Source organism: Podarcis cretensis (assembly GCF_951804945.1).
Source record: "Podarcis cretensis genome assembly, chromosome: 7".
Lineage (NCBI taxonomy): Eukaryota > Metazoa > Chordata > Lepidosauria > Squamata > Lacertidae > Podarcis > Podarcis cretensis.
The window spans coordinates 82,043,383-82,064,291 of NC_137176.1; the positions used below are offsets into that span (position 1 = coordinate 82,043,383).

The window sequence follows — 20,909 nt, forward strand, 5'->3', positions numbered from 1 at the left end:
GTTCTAGGAGACTAAGTTTAGGAAAGAAAATACCTTTTTAAGAGAGAGAGAAAAAAAGAGAGAAGGTGTTCAGATAGGAGTTTAGGAGCTGACCAGCTGAAGGATGGATTCCCCAACATACTAAAGCAACCTTTGCTAAGCACCTAAGGTATAAATGTTTGCAAACAGCTTTTCGAAGCTTTGCAATCAAGTGGATAGAAAATCTCATTGTCATATCAAGGATGAAAACCTCGAGGCAATTTATACAGTGAAATAAGCCCAGGCACAAAGGTTTATTAAAGGTGGTAATCATAGGATCATACGAGTTGGAAAGGACCCTGAGGATCATCCAGTCCAACCCCCTGAAATGCAGGAATATGCAGCTGTACCTTGCAGGGATCGAACCTGCAACCTTGGTGTTATCAGCACCACACTCTAACCATCCATAACTAAGTTCCATAGAAAGCAATTAGGAACGTCTAACATGCTGCTTTGGTTTCAAGGGGACTTTGTTATGACTAACTTTCTCTGGAACAGAGCAGCGCTTACCTGCTTACCTGGGAGTAAGTAGCACCCACTACATCAACACTTATTTCTGAGAAAACACGCAGAGGGCCCAGTTCCACGGGGGTTCATTTTTAAAGCTCAGGAACCTAGCAAAAAGCTACTGACCACAGGCTTCTCAACAACACTGGTAAAACAAATCACACTTAGAAAAATGAAAGCCGTTTTTTATTGTTGTCTCCACAGCCAATCATTTGACACGAACATGCATACGTAATCTGGCTACGCACACACCACTTTTCTTTTTAAACGTTAGTTATTAAACATACAACAGACATCCTTACAAAAATGAGTCAAAATGCAAACTTAACTTTTTAAAACAAACAGTTTTACTCATTTATTTTTTTTTCTTAAAAAAAACCTTTGTGTGTTGGGTACCATTTGTACAAACACAGTTAATTTAAACAAATCTGCTCTTAAGTTTCCTCATGGTTGCACATAAAAAAGCTGCAATACAAAATGAAGTCACTGAGAGTTTCTTTCTTTCTTTTTAAATAGCAGAAATAGGCAGTTTCGCCATGCACAAGAAGCAATATTAAATATTAGTTTTTCAAAAAAAGGAAAAAAAACCACGTTTAAAAATATTTAGTTCAAGTCACAGAACTTTCTCCAGTCCAGAGAAATCCAAAACGCAATGCAGAATTAGCTGCCACAGAATGGCCATTCTGAAAGGCAAAATATAAAATAAAATAAAAAATCACCTCCCAGGGTTGATAAAATTTTCGATGATTTTGGCACAGAAAAGAAGTTATCAGCTTACTCAAGAACAAGAACGTGATTTTTTTTTTAATGGAGAAGACAAGAAGAGGAGAAAAATCAAAAGCAAGACTGAACAAGATAGTAGTTGCAATCACTTAAAAAAAAGAAAAAAGATCTGTGCATCTCCGTCATTGCAGAATACTGTTTACAGCAGAGCATAATTTCCAGGTAACTGTTATTGCAACATAGATTTAATTTGCTTCGAGGTAGTCTCATCATTCAAATGTTTTGTTGTGTACCTAAAAAGGAAAAATAAAAGTGTGTAAAAACCATGCACTTATGTCTGCACTGCAAGGGGTTGGACTCTATGATTCTATGGCCTTGTACGTCTCTGACAGTCTGATCCTTAAAAAAGACTATTTTGGGAACAAAAGGGCATTCCTGGGGCAGTGCAGTGGAGGGAAGCTCTGGGCTGGGTGTTCCTGCTGAATCCCCATGTACGTAGGCATTTGAAAAATTCTAAAATGCTGTACCTGCATTCACACTGTATCAGTGGTCCCTATTTACCAGTGCTAACCACTGTTTTCCAAGAAAGAAGAGTTGGCACTTACAGTGATTCCATGTTCAAAAGCTAGATACCTGAGAGCATTTAGAAGGCCTTCTACACTGTTTGGAGGCTGGTCTTTGAGAACTTTGATGCATCCTTTCATCTGGAAATCAATACAAAAGGATTTGGGGAGAGAGGAAACACACGTTAATTCACAACAAACCGGCGTTGGATGTAACCATGACACAACCTGCAACTTCACTTTTCAGAAAGGATCCAGCCCCTCATGTCAATGCGATTAGCTCAATCAGTGGGACAGCAATGACTTTAAAAACAACAGCCCTCGAAGGAAGCCAAGGCAGCCATAGATACACCGCCCATGATTCATATAAATAGCATTTTCACACAAGTGCAGCCTAGCTGGCATAATATGGGAACTTGCACTGAATCATCCGCATCATTTTTATTGACATGCAGATGTGCTAAAAAATACATATTTTAAAAATGACTATCTTCTGTGTTTCCTTCTTGCCTCCACCCCACAGAGCTGGCCCACCACAAGGAAGCGTAATTCACTCAGCCCCAGAACTTACATCAATTTTTGACGTTTTAGCAAACGCGCCTACTGGATGCACGTGGTCATAGAGAATGATGACGCCCACCATCACCCTCAGACAGAATGATACCGTTTGCTCGTTGGTGAACCTGCTTCTGTATTCCCTGGGATTTTAACAAGACACGGCAGTAAACACTTGATTATCCAAAGCTGAATTCTAAATAATAATAATAATAATAATTTATTATTTATACCCCGCTCATCTGGCTGGGTTTGGGTTTCCCCAGCCACTCTGGGTGATTTCCAGCAAAACACTAAAATACAATAACCTATTAAACATTAAAAGCTTCCCTAAACAGGGCTGCCTTCAGATGTTTTCTAAAAGTTTGGTAGTTATTTTTCACTTTGACATCTGGTGGGAGTGCATTCCACAGGGCGGGTGCCACTACCAAGAAGGCCCTCTGCCTGGTTCCCTGTAGCTTTGCTTCTCGCAGCGAGGGAACCGCCAGAAGGCCCTTGGCACTGGACCTCAGTGTCCGTGCAGAACGATGGGGGTGGAGACGCTCCTTCAGGCATACTGGGCCGAGGCCGTTTAGGGCTTTAAAGGTCAGCAACAACACTTTGAATTGTGCTCAGAAACGTACTGGGAGCCAATGTAGGTTTTTCAGGACCTGTGTTATATGGTCTCGGCAGCCGCTCCCAGTCACCAGTCTAGCTGCCGCATTCTGGATTAGTTGTAGTTTCCGGGTCACCTTCAAAGGTAGCCCCATAGAGCGCATTGCAGTAGTCCAAACGAGAGCAAGTGTCTCAGCAGAATGCCATCCCCAAAAGTAACAGCCTTCTCAGGGTAAAGTTTCTTCCTTCCCAACTGCAAATCCTGAAGCCTGGTGCTGGGGTTTCGTTCCTACCTTTCCCTAACAGCGCAACACGCCTTGCTAAAACCACCCGCGATATCTGGCTGCACAATAACCGTTTGTGGCAGGTTAGGGTGATCAAGCACTGGGGGTCAACCCTGCAAAGTACGCTCCAGGTTCTTATATCTTCCTGATTTATGCATGAGATCAAACCATTTCCCAAAGCATACAGATGCCTTCCGATACACTCCGGTGTTGAAATATTAAAAAGAACTGTTCCCGCAAGAACTAGCAATCTGGCACATGTCCAGCTTAATCTGAAAAAGGCGCTACAAAACTGGAAGTGTCAAGACCTCTCAGAGAGAGCTCCCTATCTGTCATCTCCAAGGAGCACTATCAATAGCAGCCAATTCTGTGGAAGAAAGTAAAATGCACTTGGGAGACTGTTACGGAAGGAATCGCCTCTGCACAGCCCACCTTGTGGGTCACAGGCTCCTTCCCTGACCCTAACCGGACCATAACATCTGGGTAAGATGTGTTCAGTCAGGAAAATAGCATGGTCCAATTCAGGAAACCAGGCTTGGCCCCAACTCCTTGCTCTGTATAATGCACGGTCTTCAATGACCGAGGCTCTCCACCCCCTTCCCTCCTCTATCTGCCATATTACAAAAGTTTCTTACTAGTTCAATATGACTGCAGTCCTGCACTTGGGTACATACCAGAAAGGAACTACCAGGTTCTTATCTTATTTTTCCTTAATTCTAGGTTCTGGTTTTCCTCAAATTGTTTATACCTTCGGCAAATTAACTCTGAATTTGTGACTTACTATCTATGGCTTATCGTGATCAGAGTATGATTCCTTCTTAGCGTTTGAAACTTCTCAGTAAAAAACAAAGAGGCTTTGTTTAGGGAGATACCCACGTTTGTCAAATAAAGAAAATGGTGTTTTGATCAAAAGTTATGTCTGAAGTAGCCTCGATACTTACGGGGTTTCCAGCATAACTCGGCAAACGCTGGCCATGGTGCTTAAGCAGTCTGTGGTGTTCTCTATAGGCAAATTTTTGTTCTGTAATTGGCATAAGAAATACATAGTTACTGTAATGCAAGCAGCAACCCAATTTTTCCAAGTAGGACTGAGAATGTCTCCTGTTCAAACCCTGGAGAACCACTACCTACTGACATAGACCAGGGTTTCTCAAACAATTCCCATCATCCCTGGTCGTTGCTCCTGCTAGGTAGGGATGATGGGAGTTGTAGTCCAACAACAGCTGGGGACCCAAGCTTGAGAAACACTGATCATGTTGAGAGTAATATTCTTCCCCTTGGTGGAGAAGCTTCAGTGACAAGTTTTAGGAGCCAAGTGCAAAAGGCAGACAAGTTGTTGTGGAGTAGGGAGGGAGCAAACTTTAGCTGCGCATTACTGAGTTGCGCTGAGATGCTGCCCTCTATGACAAGTCACAAGATTTACTGAATTCCGAAACCTCTCTTCTATAACTAAGTCAATTCTACAGCCCTTAACACCTTCAAATCACACTGCTGACATGTGAAATTCAACATTAAGATGCACCCAAAAGTCTGTAACATGGAGTCTTGTCAGTAGCACAAGCCAGTTTTACGCAACACACTTGTGTTTTCCTAACAAGGAGGTCTATTCACGCACATACCTCTGAAACGAATTTTGTCGTGGCATCGCTTAAGGTTTTCAACATTGGCGTTGCTTCGGCATAAAATAAAGACATTCTGTTGGCCAATTCGTTATTTACTTCATTTTCTCCTTCTGCCTACCAAAGTATAAAATTTTAAAAATCACAATCTTCACTGGTTTTGAATAAACAGAGTAAGTGGTACAAGGGTCACAAAGAAATACCTTCTTCGCTTCTACAGAAGGGTACTTACTGGAACATTATTGATCCTCATACGACTCAAGGTTCTTCTGTAGTAGCTGAAGTCATTCTGAATTGCGGGATTCGTCATCTAGAAAGGTGGGGAGGGAGGATGTATTGGTGACAAGTGCGCATCATACCCTAATTCATTCTGAAGGGGCAAGGGATTTCAGTTCTGTGAAGACCTCAGAAATGAGGCCAGCGTCTTGAGGTCCTGCACCGAAGCGGTGGTCTAGGGCAGGATCCTAAATATTATTTTTGTCAAGGCGGAATCCTGCATAACTAGGCTATTAAATATCCAGAATACTATGGAAGACATAATGTGATTTCGTGTGTGTTGCCTAATACCGTAATATGGAATAGGTAGCAGCTGAATCGGGCAAGCATTAGTCGCTGCTGTTAGCAGAACAGATAGCTCTGCCTGGATGCTTATAGGTATGGCCGTACTGTCCCTGCATGGAGAACCTCCAGCATTTTGTGCCAGTATGAGGAATGGGTAATTGGACTAAGATGTTCCTCTGTTCTGGTCCAGCAGGGGTCTTCTTATGTCCTTAGTGATGTGACGAGCTTGAACAATCAGTAAGATCAGGGTTAACAGTCCTTGGCTGCCATCCAGGAGCAGAAATGGAAAGGGATTTCAATATTTGTTTACAGCAACATCGGATCAATGGACAAACAAGCACTGTGCAACGCTGTAACATGGATCACAGCTGCTTTGCGACCGTCCAGTTTGGACAAGTGCTATGCGGGGATAATTCTGGACTTACCTTCAGCTCATCAAAACGAAGTGTGAAATGAAGGATTTCCGCAAACTGTTTTGCAAGAGCCTGCTCTCGCTCCAGGTGCTGCGTGGGAGAATATGGAGTGCTTGTCAGGGCCCCAAGAAGACCTCGTAATGCAGCTTCTGCACGCAAGAACAAGGGGGACAGTTATGTAAAACAGTGTGAAAGTGTTGAATGTCCTGTCGTTCTGGATGATTACAAAAGCAGGCCACAATCGAGGTGTTATAAAATCCTAGGTGCCAGTGGACTACCCAAAAAAAAGGAGAGTCCTTCAACCTTCCTCAAAAGCAGTTTATATTGGTGCCAAGATACATTAGACTAGAAATTACAAACAACAAAAAACAAACCCACCAAATTAGCAGTAAATGTCAACATTTCGGTGTTGGTAGTAAATTAGCAATACGAGTCATTAGAAGTAATATCAACAAATTCTACCATGCTAAAATACTTAACACCGTGGGATCCTGGCCTTAATTACATGGTAGATCATACAATATTGTGGAGCAAATCAATCAATCAGTTACTACTGACACTTACCAAGTCTTTGAGAAAATTCATAGAATTTCTTTAGTTTGCCCACTAGAGGGACAACCGCACCCCATGCCTTCTCCTGGAGCCTCTCATCAGTGGGATGCTGTATTGCCTGGAACAATTAAACACGAGCAAGGATGTTTGCTTTATAATAATGTTTGCTTTACAGTATAGTTTTCTCTACATTTAAACCATATAAAAGCATGGGACAACCAAGCCATAAGACCACAAAACAGAGACATTGTTCTGTGCGACCATGCACATTCCCTAGAGGAGCTCAGAGAGAGAAAAAAAGCCTAGATGAAGCTCTCGCGGTACACAAGTCTCACTCTCATGTCAATAGCCTGCAGCGTGGAGAACGAGGATCACTTCATGGCAAAGGCAAGAGCGGGGGGAAGAAGGGAAATTGCACTGTTGATTATTGAGACTCGTACTATTGTCAGATCATTCTTCCACCAACTGGCAGCTGCTCCTCAAGGTCTCAGGGCAGAGGTCTCTCCCAGACATGGTGCCTGATATCCTTTTAACATGAGATGCCAAGGGCTGAATCTGGAGCCTTCTGTATGCAGTCATCATGTTCCACTGCTGAGCAATGGTTTAGCCCAAGCTACCTGCACGACTACATGTCATGCAACAATATCAGAAGAATGCCAGGCACTAACTGGGTGACGGATTCCCCCATCAACTAAATATTACAGGTGGTTAAAAGGTAGGGGAAATGAGATACCCTGAAATAGAATTGTGGCACCAAGGAAAGAAAATGTGGTTGTTGGTGCAACAAGTGAGAAACATTCACACTGCATGTTTGCAATATAAATCTGATTATCCGGAAAGGGTCCAAAATTACCTCTGTTTCAGGACTGCCGAGAGGGCAGTTAAAACAAGATAGCAAAAATTACTTGCACATAGAGCATGCTATTTGTAGTGCACAAACTGTTATTTAAAAGTTATAGAGACTCTGGCAGAAACTGAACCTTTAACTGATCTGTATTAAGGTCATATGGGACGGTGGCGCTGTGGGTTAAACACAGAGCCTAGGAATTGCTGATCAGAAGGTCGGCGGTTCGAATCCCCGCAACGGGGTGATCTCCCGTTGTTCGGTCACTGCTCCTACCAACCTAGCAGTTCGAAAGCACGTCAAAGTGCAAGTAGATAAATAGGTACCGCTCCGGCGGGAAGGTAAACGGTGTTTCCATGCACTGCTCTGGTTCGCCAGAAGCGGCTTAGTCATGCTGGCCACATGACTGTATGCCGGCTCCCTCGGCCAATAAAGCAAGATGAGTGCCACAACCCCAGAGTCGGTTATGACTGGACCTAATGGTCAGGGGTCCCTTTACCTTTATTAAGGTCATAATCACTAATGCAAAGTATGACATGTAGCATCACTAAATTGATTACAAAATACTCCATCCAATTATGCTTTTTACCTCTCGTATTTCATGACCGGCTCCTCTGTATGACTGCAAGTCTTCCAGGATTCCTTCTGCATCCTTTAACACTACATTTACCTGATTATAAATTTCTTTTTCTGATTCTGTAGGTTGAGCATCTAAACAACAGGACAGCATATTAAGTCATATTTGTAGTTACGCAATTTTCAAATATAAACATCTTGAATGTGCTTGAATATACTCCTGAAAATAGTGTTTAAATATATATACATGGTTTGGGTTTCTTTTTCCTATCAAAATATACTTGCAATCTGTGCACTATGTCTAAATGCAACTGGAATATCTAGAAGCCTTGTTTGTCAAAACAGCTTTGGTCAGTTCAGCCTTTCACAATCTAGATGGTAAAAGCCTTCTAGGTTAGAGAAACACATAGGTTAGGGCTGACATATCCAGGATTTGCACATCGAAAATAGAGTCCGGGAAGAATTTTCGAAAATTGGGGAAATGTCCAGGAAAACCCGGGTGTATGGCAACCCATGTCAGAAGTGTTGATTTCCTAAAACCTTTGTGTCCGGATTTTCAGTTTTTGAAATATGGCAACCCTAGCATAGGCTTACTAGCTTTGGGAAGAGGTGCAAATGAAGCAAGAGCTCACAGAATGTGGATAGTAATATCACAGCTGTGGGCAAGTGAGGAACCTCCTTATCAGCTGTATACTGATTTTGTGTGAAAACATGAGGCAGAGAATTAGTAAGCTGAGTAATCTTTTTTAATATACAAAATCAATAAATAGGCATCTACAATTTTAATCAACCTTGCCGTGCAACAAACAAGAAGGGAAGCGCCACAGATCAGAGCAAATGCTTTGCGCAAAAAGACCTGATGTTTAATCTCTGGCATCTTCCATTAAAAGGATCCCAGGCATCAGGTGATGGGAAAGACCCTTAGATGCTGGAGAGCAGCTGTCAGTTAGGGTACAGAATACTCAGCTAGATTGACCAAAGGCCCAGCTCAGCAGAAGGCGGGCTCATTTGCGCCTATGAAATAATACCAACAGGTATGTGGACTGTGTGGCATTTGTGTACAGGGCGTGAGCCCTGGGCACTGGGCTATTTATCATTGCTCCAGATAAAAAACAGAAGGTGCCTAGCTGGATAAAAGCCGCACACAGACCTTTGGTCAGATGTCATGAGTGGCATTTAGGAGTAGAATACAAAATCAGATACTAATACTGTTCAAATCCATGTTGGTACAGCATCTGTTCTATTAAAAATTCCTTGGGTGGTATTCAGCTAAGTTTTACAAGACCCTTGGGTTAAGCTAATTTTAATTTCAGTGAGTCTGCTCTTGAGTAAAATCTAGTTGAATACCAACTCTTATTTAAGATCTGGAATTCACATGCCATTCTAGAAAATTTCTCTATTTAACAGCAAAATTATACTTGCTACCGTAAGGGAGATGTTTTTGGTGGGAAAAGCTGTTGCTGTTATTGCATCCTTATAAAAAGGCCATTTCTTAGGGCATAGCCCTAACAAGATAGCTCATGCAATCATGAAATAAAATGCATATGAAATCAAATTAAGTTAGCTTCAGTAGATCTAGCTCAGAGTCCTGACTTAAGTCGGATACCATTTTAAAACAGTTCCATCATTGAATACATGTGGCATTAGGATACCTCCTTTAAAGAAAGGCAATTCTAAACAGATCTTAATGACCATTTAAAATAAGCAATGTTAAAGCTACATGCAACTGAGTGTGAGCTAGAAACTCACAGGCTGCAATCAAACATTTGTCGCTTCATTTAATTTCCATTGATATTCACAGGCCTTTTGTCTGAACACACGGACACTTCAAATGCCCCCTTATAAATGATCACAGTTTCCAATTTCATCTGAACTGGGAAGTAGCATCTGAACTGGGGGCAAGTCAGAGTCTTAAACAAAGTTTAAGCTGTGGTTTAAGACCTTGGCTTGTCCTGAAGCTGCTAGCCATAGTTTCCCCACTCAGATGAAAGGGGAAACTGTGGTTAATTATAGACTTTCTGGCTCCCCCAGGTGTGCCATGAAGGAGCTACATCTGAGACAAAAGGCTTGTGCATCCCTTGGCTTATTAAGATGAGATACGAACTTCTGAACTGGGTGTTAAGATGCAAAAGGCATAAGGCAACAGGCAGATTCTTTTATGACTTCATCAAAGGAGGCCCAGAAGCACAGCAGCATCTGATTTTCACAGCAGTAAATATAAATTGATATTAAACATTGTAAATTATAAAAACAACTACTTAGACCCCCTTCATTCACATGCTACCTCTGCAGTTGCTCCCAAACTTGATGCTGTGTTTACAAAGAGGCAGCAACATGCACACAAATAAAAGTACATGCAAAAGTGAGTCTAACTGGTAGACTCTCTTTGGACTACTTAGGGCACAAGATAAAAGATACATATTTTTTTAAATGTTCTCACTTTCAAAGTCAAGGAAAAAATTTGGTCCCTGCTCAAGGTCTGTGCACGTCAAAACTTTAAGAAGGTTCCCCATGCTAAGGTACCTGTTGAGACAACGAGAAAAGACAAAGAATATTTCTTTTAAAAAAGAATAGGAGATTAACAGGGGGGAAATGCATTAACTTTCCAGGTACTCCTGTATTTTAAGTTCCTGTATGATCCAAGCAATGGAGTATTGTTTCCAACTTCCCAACACATCCAACAGCTGAAAAGTGGGTTACCCAATAGCAGACAGAAGAACATCCATCAGAAAGCAAGAGAAAATCTCACACCATGAAGCTCCCCAATTGTACTCATAGAAGTCAGATGCCCATAATACACTGTTCATAAATTAGAATTTCAAAATATCCAATTCTGTATGGCTGTGTTTCGCAGGCACCCTCTTCTCACACTGTTTCACTTCAGAGTATCTATGGATGATAGCAAAGTTTGACAGCCTTTTCTAGTTCATTTTAATGGATTCAAAACTCCAAGTCTGAAATGGGAGTGAGGTACCTGCAGCCATTCAGACGTAGTTGGACTCTAGTCAGCCGACATGGCCAATTGTCAGTGATTGTGGGAGTTGAAGTTCAGAGACATCCAGAATCTGCAGGTTCCCCATTCCTAGTCTATAAGAACATTTCAGATACCCAGCAATACCTAAAAAGCATTTTCCGTTTCTCTTCTATAGTCCGCCTTCTCTTCTCTTGATATATGCAGCTACCTGTTCTACTTCCCTGGATCTCCCCCCTCCCAAAAAAAAAAAAAAAGTGTGCTAGGAAGGGAAAGGTGGGTCATGTCTATTGTTATTTGATTGTTTGCACTTTTATTATAGCCAATAAAATGTTTCTTGAGGCCGACAGTTGGTACTCCTAATGTAGCTGCAGAGGCAGAATGCAAACCAATGAACACAAAGTAACTGCCACACAGACATATGAACTCCGCAGCACAACAATACAGCAAGAGTAGAACTGCAAAAGTCCCAGTCATTCATGGCAGCACAAAACCCAGGCCTAGTTCTCACCGAGGGAGTAAAGGCATATCTAGATTGCACCTCTTCAGAATGCAAGGCAAGCTCCACGTGACCAAACTCTTCTTTTGATAAAGGATTCTTTCCATGTAGGAAATTAAACACTAGGGACAGGTAGGTAGCCGTGTTGGTCTGCCGTAGTCGAAACAAAAAATAAAAAAATTCCTTCCAGTAGCACCTTGGTCTCTAAGGTGCTACTGGAAGGATTTTTTTGTTGTTGTTGTTTAAACACTAGAGGTTTATTCATATTTCCTGAGACATATGGGATAAAACATAGTTTTCTGTTGTATCTAGTCTGCACACTTCGCTACAAAAATCGCTCTGCTTCAACCATGCAACGGTCGGCGGCCATTTTTGTGCAAGCATGTTATTACATTTTGAAAAGGGCTACAGGTCCATTAAGATGGATGGCACTGCAGAAATGCCTCGTTTTAGATCTAAGAATCTCAAGTGCTGACAGTTTAACAAGATGTCAAGTCTGTGCTCCAAGGTATCACGTTGAAAAGAAAGATATTCTTGGAAAGCCAGCAGAGTGTGGCTTGAACGGTGCATGAAATCGTCTGTTCAAAAAGCAATTACTGGTGTGTGTGAAGGATAAAGTACTTGGCCCTCAATAAAACTGGCAAGGCTGTAAGCTTGGATGTTTTTACAGCAGAAGTGTGTATTTCAGAAGGCCCTGCAATACAAAGACTGCCATACCATACCAAGATAGATTTATTCCCCAAATACATCACAGCATCACCAATTTTTTCCTTCCACCAATTCAACAGAGTCCACACGTGAATTGTCTGGGAGGGGAGAGGGGTTACTGGTTTGTTCTCTTCTTCATTTTGCTTTTAGGATGCATTTTGTGCTTTTATCCAGTATTTTTATGCTGTGAATTGTCCTGAGATCTTCAGATGAAGGGTGGCGTACAAATTTAATAAATAAAATAATCTGGCTATGACAATTTAATTCATTTTCGTATCCAGCTGTAAGAATTTCGCTTTCTAAGCCTGCTTCCCATGAGTTCCCCTTGGAAGCAAAATTAAAGTTCAGCTGATGTCTGTTAGATGCGATGCAGCCTACCTAAGAATACTGCTTTATTTGAAGTGGGGGAAGGGAAAGCAGGGAAGAGCCTCACTAACATAATATACCAGTCACTTCATCTCCTGCCAGCTAATGCTCTTGAATAACATCCAATGGGGTCAGCTTCCTTGCAGAATAAATTTCCAGATTTCGGGGAGGTGGGACAGGCATGGCGGGCTGCAAAAGCAGGAGAGGAAGGGGATGTGTTGTTGTGTCTGGTGGCTTCTTAAGAGTTTAAAAAGCTATTCAATGTACCTGTCATGTTTAATTTGAAAGACCAGCAATTCTTGCTATGTGACTTGAGATTCTATTTTATGATAGTTTCTGTCATTACTGCAGCTAGTACCACATACCGCCCCAGATGATGGTGTGCAATGGCAGTAACACTGTCTTGGTCGGCTCAGCCAGGAGAGCTAGTAGAAGGCAGCTTGGACTGCTCTGCTTATCAAGTCAATTTGTTCTGGCCATAAGACATACATACACACAAAGCAAGCAACCACGGGAACCAAACAGTGCACTGGTACAAATAATTGCAATGAACTGTATCATCATTTTTTGATGCCACTTGAGAAATCAATTAGAATGAGCAGAGACATCTTTTCATATCTCATCAAGTTGAACAGTCCTTTGCTGGTGTTCAGTAACAGAGGGGGGAAATATGTGAATGCCACATATTAAAGAATAGTTTCTAAGGATTGTAAATAATTCCTATTTGTAAAAAAATCAAAAAAGGCTTGCTTATTCTTCCCCCCACCCCTTAAGCTCAAAACACATGTATCTACTTAACTTTAATCCTTAGCTTTTGTCTATTTCTTTGGGCTCACTTTCAATATCTGATGCTATTCTATAGAGGAACTGCAGCCTGTTTAACGCCTGCAGCCGTTTGAAGCCACACCACTAGTCAGAGCAGATTATTACACCGAGGATCCCTTCCAGGGCCTAAAAATAATGCATCAAATTTAAATGCTTTTTGCCAGCTTTGGTTTCTAGGGGTTGTGTACTAAAGACTCTTGACTGCCCTTGCTTAGCGTCTCCTAATCCCTCCCAGTGGTTTCTATGGTATCAGCAAACAGCTCTCTCAGGCCCTGTGGAACCAGGTTGTGGGAATCACGGAGAAACGCTGCTTCCAACTTGACCTACTTTCGCAGAATAAGACATACGGGATGCCACATTTGATTACAATTACTCTGCCCATTACAGCCTTATGGGGTTGTCTGATGCAGAGTGCCATGTCAAATTCAGACAGGCGGAAAGCCCAGGCATATTTTCAAAACAACACTGGCACGCATGGCCTTCATTCTGAAAACATCCCAGGCACATTTCAGCTTGGGCTCCGTCGAGATAAAACGAAGGAGAATTACGGGATGTAATAGAAATTCCCAAGAACCAGAGATGACTCCCCTCAGGGGTAAGAGTAGGTTAATAACTATTTTGTTCCCAACTGGTGAACAAGACTCGCAGCTCAGTGAGTGGTAACCTCGCTCCCTCGTTTTCAATATTTATTGAGGAACAAGCAGAGATACAGAATTCCTCACCGCCAAGAACTGACGAGTTGTTGTTGTTGTTGTTTTGGGGGGGACGGGACTGTTGTGCTTTTTCGCTTGGAAAAAAAAAACAATGCAGAAGATCAAAGTCCATAAAAGAAGATCCCGATAAATCAGACCGGAAAAGATAGCATGATTTTAGAGCTAATTCTCTAACCACAGAAGGAGGCATGACTTCTATAATGTGCCTTTTTCTTATTAATTCTCAAAGGAGCAGAGTTTCAAGAGACGTAAGCTAAAGAGTGAAATCCAATGCTATGAAAGCAGATTTCCCCTTTCTCTCCTCCCACTGCAGCCCCCCGGTATTTGTCTGAGGGTACCCCAGCCTCCAGCGCAGAGTTTGAAGGGTCGTGGGGGTTGCAAGGCGGGGAGAGGGAGGTGAACTCCCACTGGGCCAGCAGATGTCTGTTTGGAGATAATCCTGTTAAAACTTGTACAGAATAAACTGGAATCACACAAATTCTCCCCTCCCTGCAAAAAAGCAACTAAAGCCCTGATCCAGTTCTCATCCTGAGAGAGTTATGGACCCAACCATTTGCACCTAACGCTGTGTTTTAATAAAAGTAGTTTGAGGTTGTTTGTTAAACTGATGTGCTTTGGTTGCAAGGAGCTTTTAAAGTTATTTTTAGTCATTTGTCATGTTTTTTATTGCCACTTGTATTAGCTGTTTTGAGTAATTTTTTTTTTTAAAGCGGCATAAAACTGTTCGGCCGTAGGTAACACACCACTATTGTGGTTTCCTCTTCCTTTCAGTCGGTAGAGAATGAGACTCTTAATCTCAGGGCTACAGGTTTGAGTACCAACAGAAAAAGATTTCTGCATTGCAGGGGGCTGGACTAGATGACCATTGTGCCCCTTCCAACTCTATAATTCTATGATATTACAATCTGTGAAAATGGAATAAGGCTCTGTTCTAACAATACACAAGCTCCACAGTTCTGTAGCTTTCAAGCTACACAGCTCTGTCAAGTTAGAATGGTGATATATAACTTCAAACATACGACAATTATCACTCAGTTTTTCCAGTTCTAAATAATTAACTGATTAGTATTTACTCCTACTGGAAACAACATGGCAGTGACTGCATGCAAACTTAAATTTGTGCAAACCTGCTTGACTTGCATAATGCATTCCTTAAAATGTTTTTAGCATATTTTTAGCACAAAATTCCAAGGTGCCGGCTGCATGACATTGAAATGTCCAGGAACATCAGACAAGCAAGTCAATCTAATACTGAAATAAAAAGGACTAATTGCTGGGCATCTAAGGAGAACAGGATTTGGTAACATCCTCTCTTAGCATGCCACAACTCTGAGCTGCAGGCTAAGAAGAGATTCTTAACACAAATAAGATTAGTCAGGTAAAATGGCCCTTAGCAACAGGCAACATCCTAAACTGAGCAGCCAACTGGTTCTCTTTATATATCCAAGCATGCTACTTATGAAAGCAATGCACAGAAAGCAGTCTTGCAAAGTGAGCTACTAGTGCTCTCCTTTTCCAGCAAGAGATCCGGATAAAAAAAAATCATTTGGAGAGGCTGAAGCTGAATCTAATAGCAAAGAGAATATAAAAACTCAACACACTAAAACATCATCTCCAGGCCAAACTGGATGTGATAGGGCAAGCCATGTGGATTTTCATACAATGCCTGCTCCACGCTTATACAAAAGGGGGAGGGTTTACTCTTTACACAAAATGGAGGGCACAAGGGAGGGAAGAGAAATAAACTTTTAAGTCATTTTTTGCCTCCTCAACTCAGTATTGGAAATGGGCTGGAGAAAATGAGCTTAAAAAGCAGCAGTGTGCAATAAGAGATAGCAATGGAGGTTTGTTCTCGCACCCAATGCTTCTTTTCAGATAAAGAAAGCAGATTGAAACACGCACAGAGAGACAATTAAAAAAAAAATTAAAATGGAGATGTTGTATGGCTGCCCTAGGCTCCTTCAGGAGGAAGAGCAAGATAAACACACATTAATAATAATAAGCAAATAGGGAAGATACATCACTATGGCCCTGTCACATCTGGTTTGCTCCTTACTGTGTGCATTATTTTATTATGCTGACTGGTAAGTACTGTAGTTGGATTAATGCCTGGAAATGTTAGGAATCAGGGGCCACAGTAGTCGGTGGTGACTAGGCTTTGGTTTTCTTTTTCACTACCGTGTCGTAAGTCAAATCCAAAGAATGCACCACAATTATTTTCTTTTAATGCCACCTTTCCTCCAAAGGTTCCCAAGTCTGCGCATATGGCTCTCCTCCTGTACATTCAAGTGCCTTCCATCAGCTTTGGGTGGTGGCCCAGCTATGCCCCTATCTGGACAGGGATAGCCTAACTACTGGTGCCCATGCTCTGGTAACCTCAAGGTTAGATTACTGCAATGCGTTATATACAGGGCTGCCTCTGAAGACGGTTCAGAAACTTCAGCCAGTGCAGAATTCAGCGGCCAGGTTGCTCACTGGAGCAAGATGGTTTAAGCATATTACACGGATCCTGCACTGGGCCCAATTCTGGGCCCAATTCAAAGTGCTGGTTTTGACCTATAATGCCTTAAACGGCTCAGGACCACCTCTCTCCTTACGAACCTTCCCAGACCCTGAGATCATTTTCTGAGGCCCTTCTTCATGTGCTTCCTCCTTGAGAGGTCTGGAGGGTGGCAACTTGAGAAAGGGCCTTTTCTGCAGGGCTCCCCATCTGTGGCACCTTCATTATATACCTTTAGGCACCAGGCAAAAACATTCCTTTTTAACTAGGCCTTTGGCTGATTTGATTAACATCCTATGCCCTTTGAAAATGTGGGGTTTGGGGGGTATTGGGTGGTTGTTTTTATTTTGATTATATTTTTGTCGTTTAAACAGTGGAAAAGACTGGGCCATTATACAGAGATTTAGTGGTTCTTGATTGGTCGGTGATGTGGTAGTGTTATACTGTATTATTTATGCAAATTGTGAGGCTGAATTCGTATTTTCCATCATCTGTATACGGTGTTGGTTTTATAATGTGTGGTTTGCTATGCCTAATAAAGGATTGACTGAAAACAGTGGTACCTTGGGTTACAGACGCTTCAGGTTACAGACTCTGCTAACCCAGAAATAGCACCTTGGGTTAAGAACTTTGCTTCAGAATGAGAACAGAAATCTCACGGTGGCGGTACAGGAGGCCCCATTAGCTAAAGTGGTGTTTCAGGTTAAGAACAGACCTCCGGAACGAATTAAGTTCTTAACCCAAGGTACCACTGTATTTAGATTTTGTTCTGTGAACCGCCCTGAGATCTCCAGGTATAGGGGAGGATATAAATTAAATATATAATAATAGTAATAATAATCTTTACAGTCACCCTTTGAAATAGGTTCACCAGAGTTAGTTACTGTCACCTAATGAGCGTCATCACTGAGTGGAGACTTAAAATCGTGTCTCTCTGGCCCCAGTCAGATACTACAATCATTATGCCATGCTGGTTCTAGAATTGCATTGCTTTTCTCTCCTCATGCTACAAATTTTGGGTCACTTTAGTTAATAACATCCGATTCTAGTTTACTGCTGTTTTGCCTCTGCTAAACTAAGGAACATTTAACAGCTTGGATCTGGAGAAGTTTACTCAAGCCATAACATACAACTCGTATCAGCCACCATTCCACGAGAGCTCTTTGCGACAGTGAGGCCTCCTACAGGAGCCTTGCTGGGACTAACCCACTGTTTGCTTCCTCCCTTCCCAGAAGCTTCTCCGGCAATGGCCATCATGTAACAGCAGAAAAGACTGGACACCTGAAGAGAACCTGTTTTCTTTTCCCTTTCCTATTCATAGAGTTGAGTTTAGCAATCTCCATATACAGCATCATCTCCGGTTGCGAACGGGATCCGTTCTGGAGGTCCGGCCACATCCCGAGGAATTCACAACCGGAGGACCGCTTCTGCGCATGTGCGCATGGCGAAACCCGGAAAAATGCTTCCAGGTTTGCCGGGTTTGCATCTCGAAGTTTACTTATCCAGAGGAATACGTAAGCGGAGGTACGACTGTATCTATTAATGCATATTGATAAATGAGATCTTTTCATAGGATCATTTAGTTGGAAGGGGCCATGAGGATAATCTAATCCAACCCTCTGCTTTGGCAATGTAAAATCTTATACATACACTTTTATTCAGGAGACCGAGTAACAAGTCACCAGATTCTCTTTTCTAAAGTCAACATAACCAGTGATGAATAAGAAACAGATTTTAGGGGATACTGAAATTAATTTCTATACATGTACAAGACTGGAAAGAATGCAACTGCCGTAATTATACATTTATTGTGAGCATGAAAAAATATTTTATGAATTTTCTTCTGAGTCATGTTTGTCATTCCTACCCCATCATTCAGCATTCTCTTTTGTACTGCTGACATCTAGTGGTCGATTTTAAGTATGCCAGCTCATGTTGCCCAAAGTAATACATACCGGTAATTTAGGAGGCCAGAGCTGCAAATAGAATAATACTTCCTAATGGTTCTCTCTGAAAAGCTGTCAAAAGTGAATGCATTTTCGAAACTCTACTCTTCACAGTGAGGAGAAATTGATATCAACATGTTGTGCAATATTTATAATAATGAAAGCAGCTGGGGGCAGGGAACTAAAGGCAAAACTGAAGCACTGAAAAAGACTTGTGGGCATACGGATGGATCTAAGCCACAGCTTTCCAAATTGTGTATTGCAACATGTCAGTGTGTCGGTTGCAGTGTGTAGGTGTGTCACAAGAACACTCCCTGTACTCCTTCTGGGGCTGGAAAGGGGTTAGTTTAACCTCCGGTTTGCAAGTACGTAAAACTGAATTACTCTGTCACAAAATGATGCATGTCTAAAATGTGTGTCACCAACATGAAAAGTTTGGAAAGCTCTGATCTAAGCTGTATTTAAATAGATACTAAATATTACTATACTCCTAACCCATTTTTCTTGAGTCTCCCCAGGGTCTCCAATCCAGGTAACTCATTACACCCCACAGTTGCTTATCTTCAGCAATAACTGCAGCATCGGGACATTTATTGGACCCAGTATTTAGACTGCTTGTCTTATCAAGTAGGTGACTGATGAACAGAATAATCCTATACACAACTACTCAAGCGTAAGGCCTATTACATTGGGGTGGTCACTTGTGTTACTCAAAAGCACGTTACAGAAAAAGAAAAAAAGGACATGAAATAAATGAGAGAGCATTTTCTTATTTAGTATTCTTGTCTAGTATCTCAGGAGAAAAAAAAAACTTTCTTTCACCAGGGACATCCTATAAAGTTCTCTCATACTAGTTTATGGCTACTACCAAAAACAAGACTGTTTCTTAGGTGATAAACTTCATTAGAAAACTATAACATAAAGTGGACACTTACACACACAGATGACTGCAGCTCATGTGAAACTCATATCAGTATTTAGGAAGACAATATTTTTGTGCAGACCAAATATTTGTGTGCCCTTTAAGATACCTTCAAAGCACTAAAACATGAACACCTGTGCTCTTGAAAACTCCTGAAAAGGAGTTTCTGTCCAAAGGATTTCTAATGTACGTTAGCATTATGCATAGAAGTGTCTTGTGAACAACATACACAGTGATTTAGTTCCCTTAGGCCAGTCTTGGAACCTGGGGGCCTCCATGTTTTGGACGACAACTGCCCCCAGCCCCCAGTTAGCACGGTTGGTCAACGGTCACAGATGTTGTAGCCCAACAACATTCAAAGGGCACCCTGATGGAGAAGGCTGCCTTAGCCAAAACCTGGGTGCGATCCACACACACACACACACACACACACACACACAGAGAGAGAGAGAGAATATGAAACTCTTACCTATAGCCAGTGCTTCTCTATTTTTGTTCCCAATCTAAAAACATAAAAGAAGAACATGTGAAACCATCTCCACTAAAATTTCGCATAACAGTTCATGTATTTTCTCTCTCAACTTGCGGGGAGGGGGGGGGATATAGACCCATGCAAGCACCTCTAAAGAAAAAGGGAGAAGATTTGAAGAAACAGCACAGAGCTGAAGAGCACTCCTCCAGCATCACCCTCCAGAAATAACCGTCCAAGCAGGACTGGAAGCACCACAAAGTAGTGACACCCACCCCTAACTTCAACAGCCACTCCAGAAGGATACCATGGTCAATGGTATCAAAAGCCACTGAGAGGTTGAAGAGGCACTACTACTACAATATTGAATTGTGCATTAAAGATCCTTAAGAGCTCTTAAAGAAAGCAAGTACAGTGGTGCCTCGGGTTAAGAACTTAATTCATTCTGGAGGTCCGTTCTTAACCTGAAACTGTTCTTAACCTGAGGTACCACTTTAGCTAATGGGGCCTCCCGCTGCTGCTGTGCTGCCGCCACGCGATTTCTGTTCTCATCCTGAAGCAAAGTTCTTAACCCAAGGTACTATTTGCGGGTTAGTGGAGTCTGTAACCTGAAGTGCCTGTAACCTGAGGTACCACTGTAGTGCATTTAAGCCCCTGCTTAAATACCAGCCTATTTTCATTAGTATCCACATCTCTGTATTTAAAAAAATTAAGGGGAAAAAATAGTTTGAAAGTATCACTATAACCTGTTCCTAATAAAACATTTCCCAGTGACTAAATGCTCCCGAGTAAAGAGCAGAGAACAACCTTAATGCCCCTGAACACTTTCTGACACACCAAATAAGCATAAGAAATGTGGGGCCTGGTAGCCAAATTCAGACCCTAGAGGATCAATGTCCCAGGTCCCAAGGAGGTGAGGGCTTTGTGCATATGAAGTGCTTGATCGCACAGAAACAACCTATAGGCAATGGGCTCATTGACCCGGTCCCTTCCAAAATGAACTGCAACAGAGGCTCTAACGGAGTTCTCTCCTTATTATGCACTTCAGCTGCTCGCTCCTGGGTAGAATCCAAAACACATATGCAACAAGTGGGAGCAGCTGCAATGCATATGGCAAGAATTCTGCTAACGCCACAGTTGCTATTCAGATAGCGGTGTGTGTGTGTGTGTGTGTGTGTGTG

The 20,909-nt window shown here is 42.0% G+C and overlaps 1 protein-coding gene across 3 annotated transcripts in view; it reads right to left on the reverse strand.

Moving 5' to 3' along the window:
* Nucleotides 1-694: 694 nt before the first annotated feature.
* The window catches only part of CYRIB (CYFIP related Rac1 interactor B), a 51,624-nt gene continuing 31,409 nt past the window's right edge, over nt 695-20,909 (reverse strand). For all 3 annotated transcript variants that reach the window (XM_079984484.1, XM_079984485.1, XM_079984486.1), the window contains exons 3-13: nt 19,729-19,762; nt 10,250-10,332; nt 7,823-7,944; nt 6,402-6,507; nt 5,850-5,986; nt 5,096-5,173; nt 4,864-4,980; nt 4,186-4,265; nt 2,383-2,509; nt 1,882-1,952; nt 695-1,541 (exon numbers count right to left, since the gene is read on the reverse strand). In XM_079984484.1, coding sequence (XP_079840610.1) covers nt 1,478-1,541; nt 1,882-1,952; nt 2,383-2,509; nt 4,186-4,265; nt 4,864-4,980; nt 5,096-5,173; nt 5,850-5,986; nt 6,402-6,507; nt 7,823-7,944; nt 10,250-10,322 — 975 coding nt within the window. In that variant the 5' untranslated portion in view covers nt 10,323-10,332; nt 19,729-19,762 and the 3' untranslated portion in view covers nt 695-1,477. The remainder of the gene's footprint in view (nt 1,542-1,881; nt 1,953-2,382; nt 2,510-4,185; nt 4,266-4,863; nt 4,981-5,095; nt 5,174-5,849; nt 5,987-6,401; nt 6,508-7,822; nt 7,945-10,249; nt 10,333-19,728; nt 19,763-20,909) is intronic.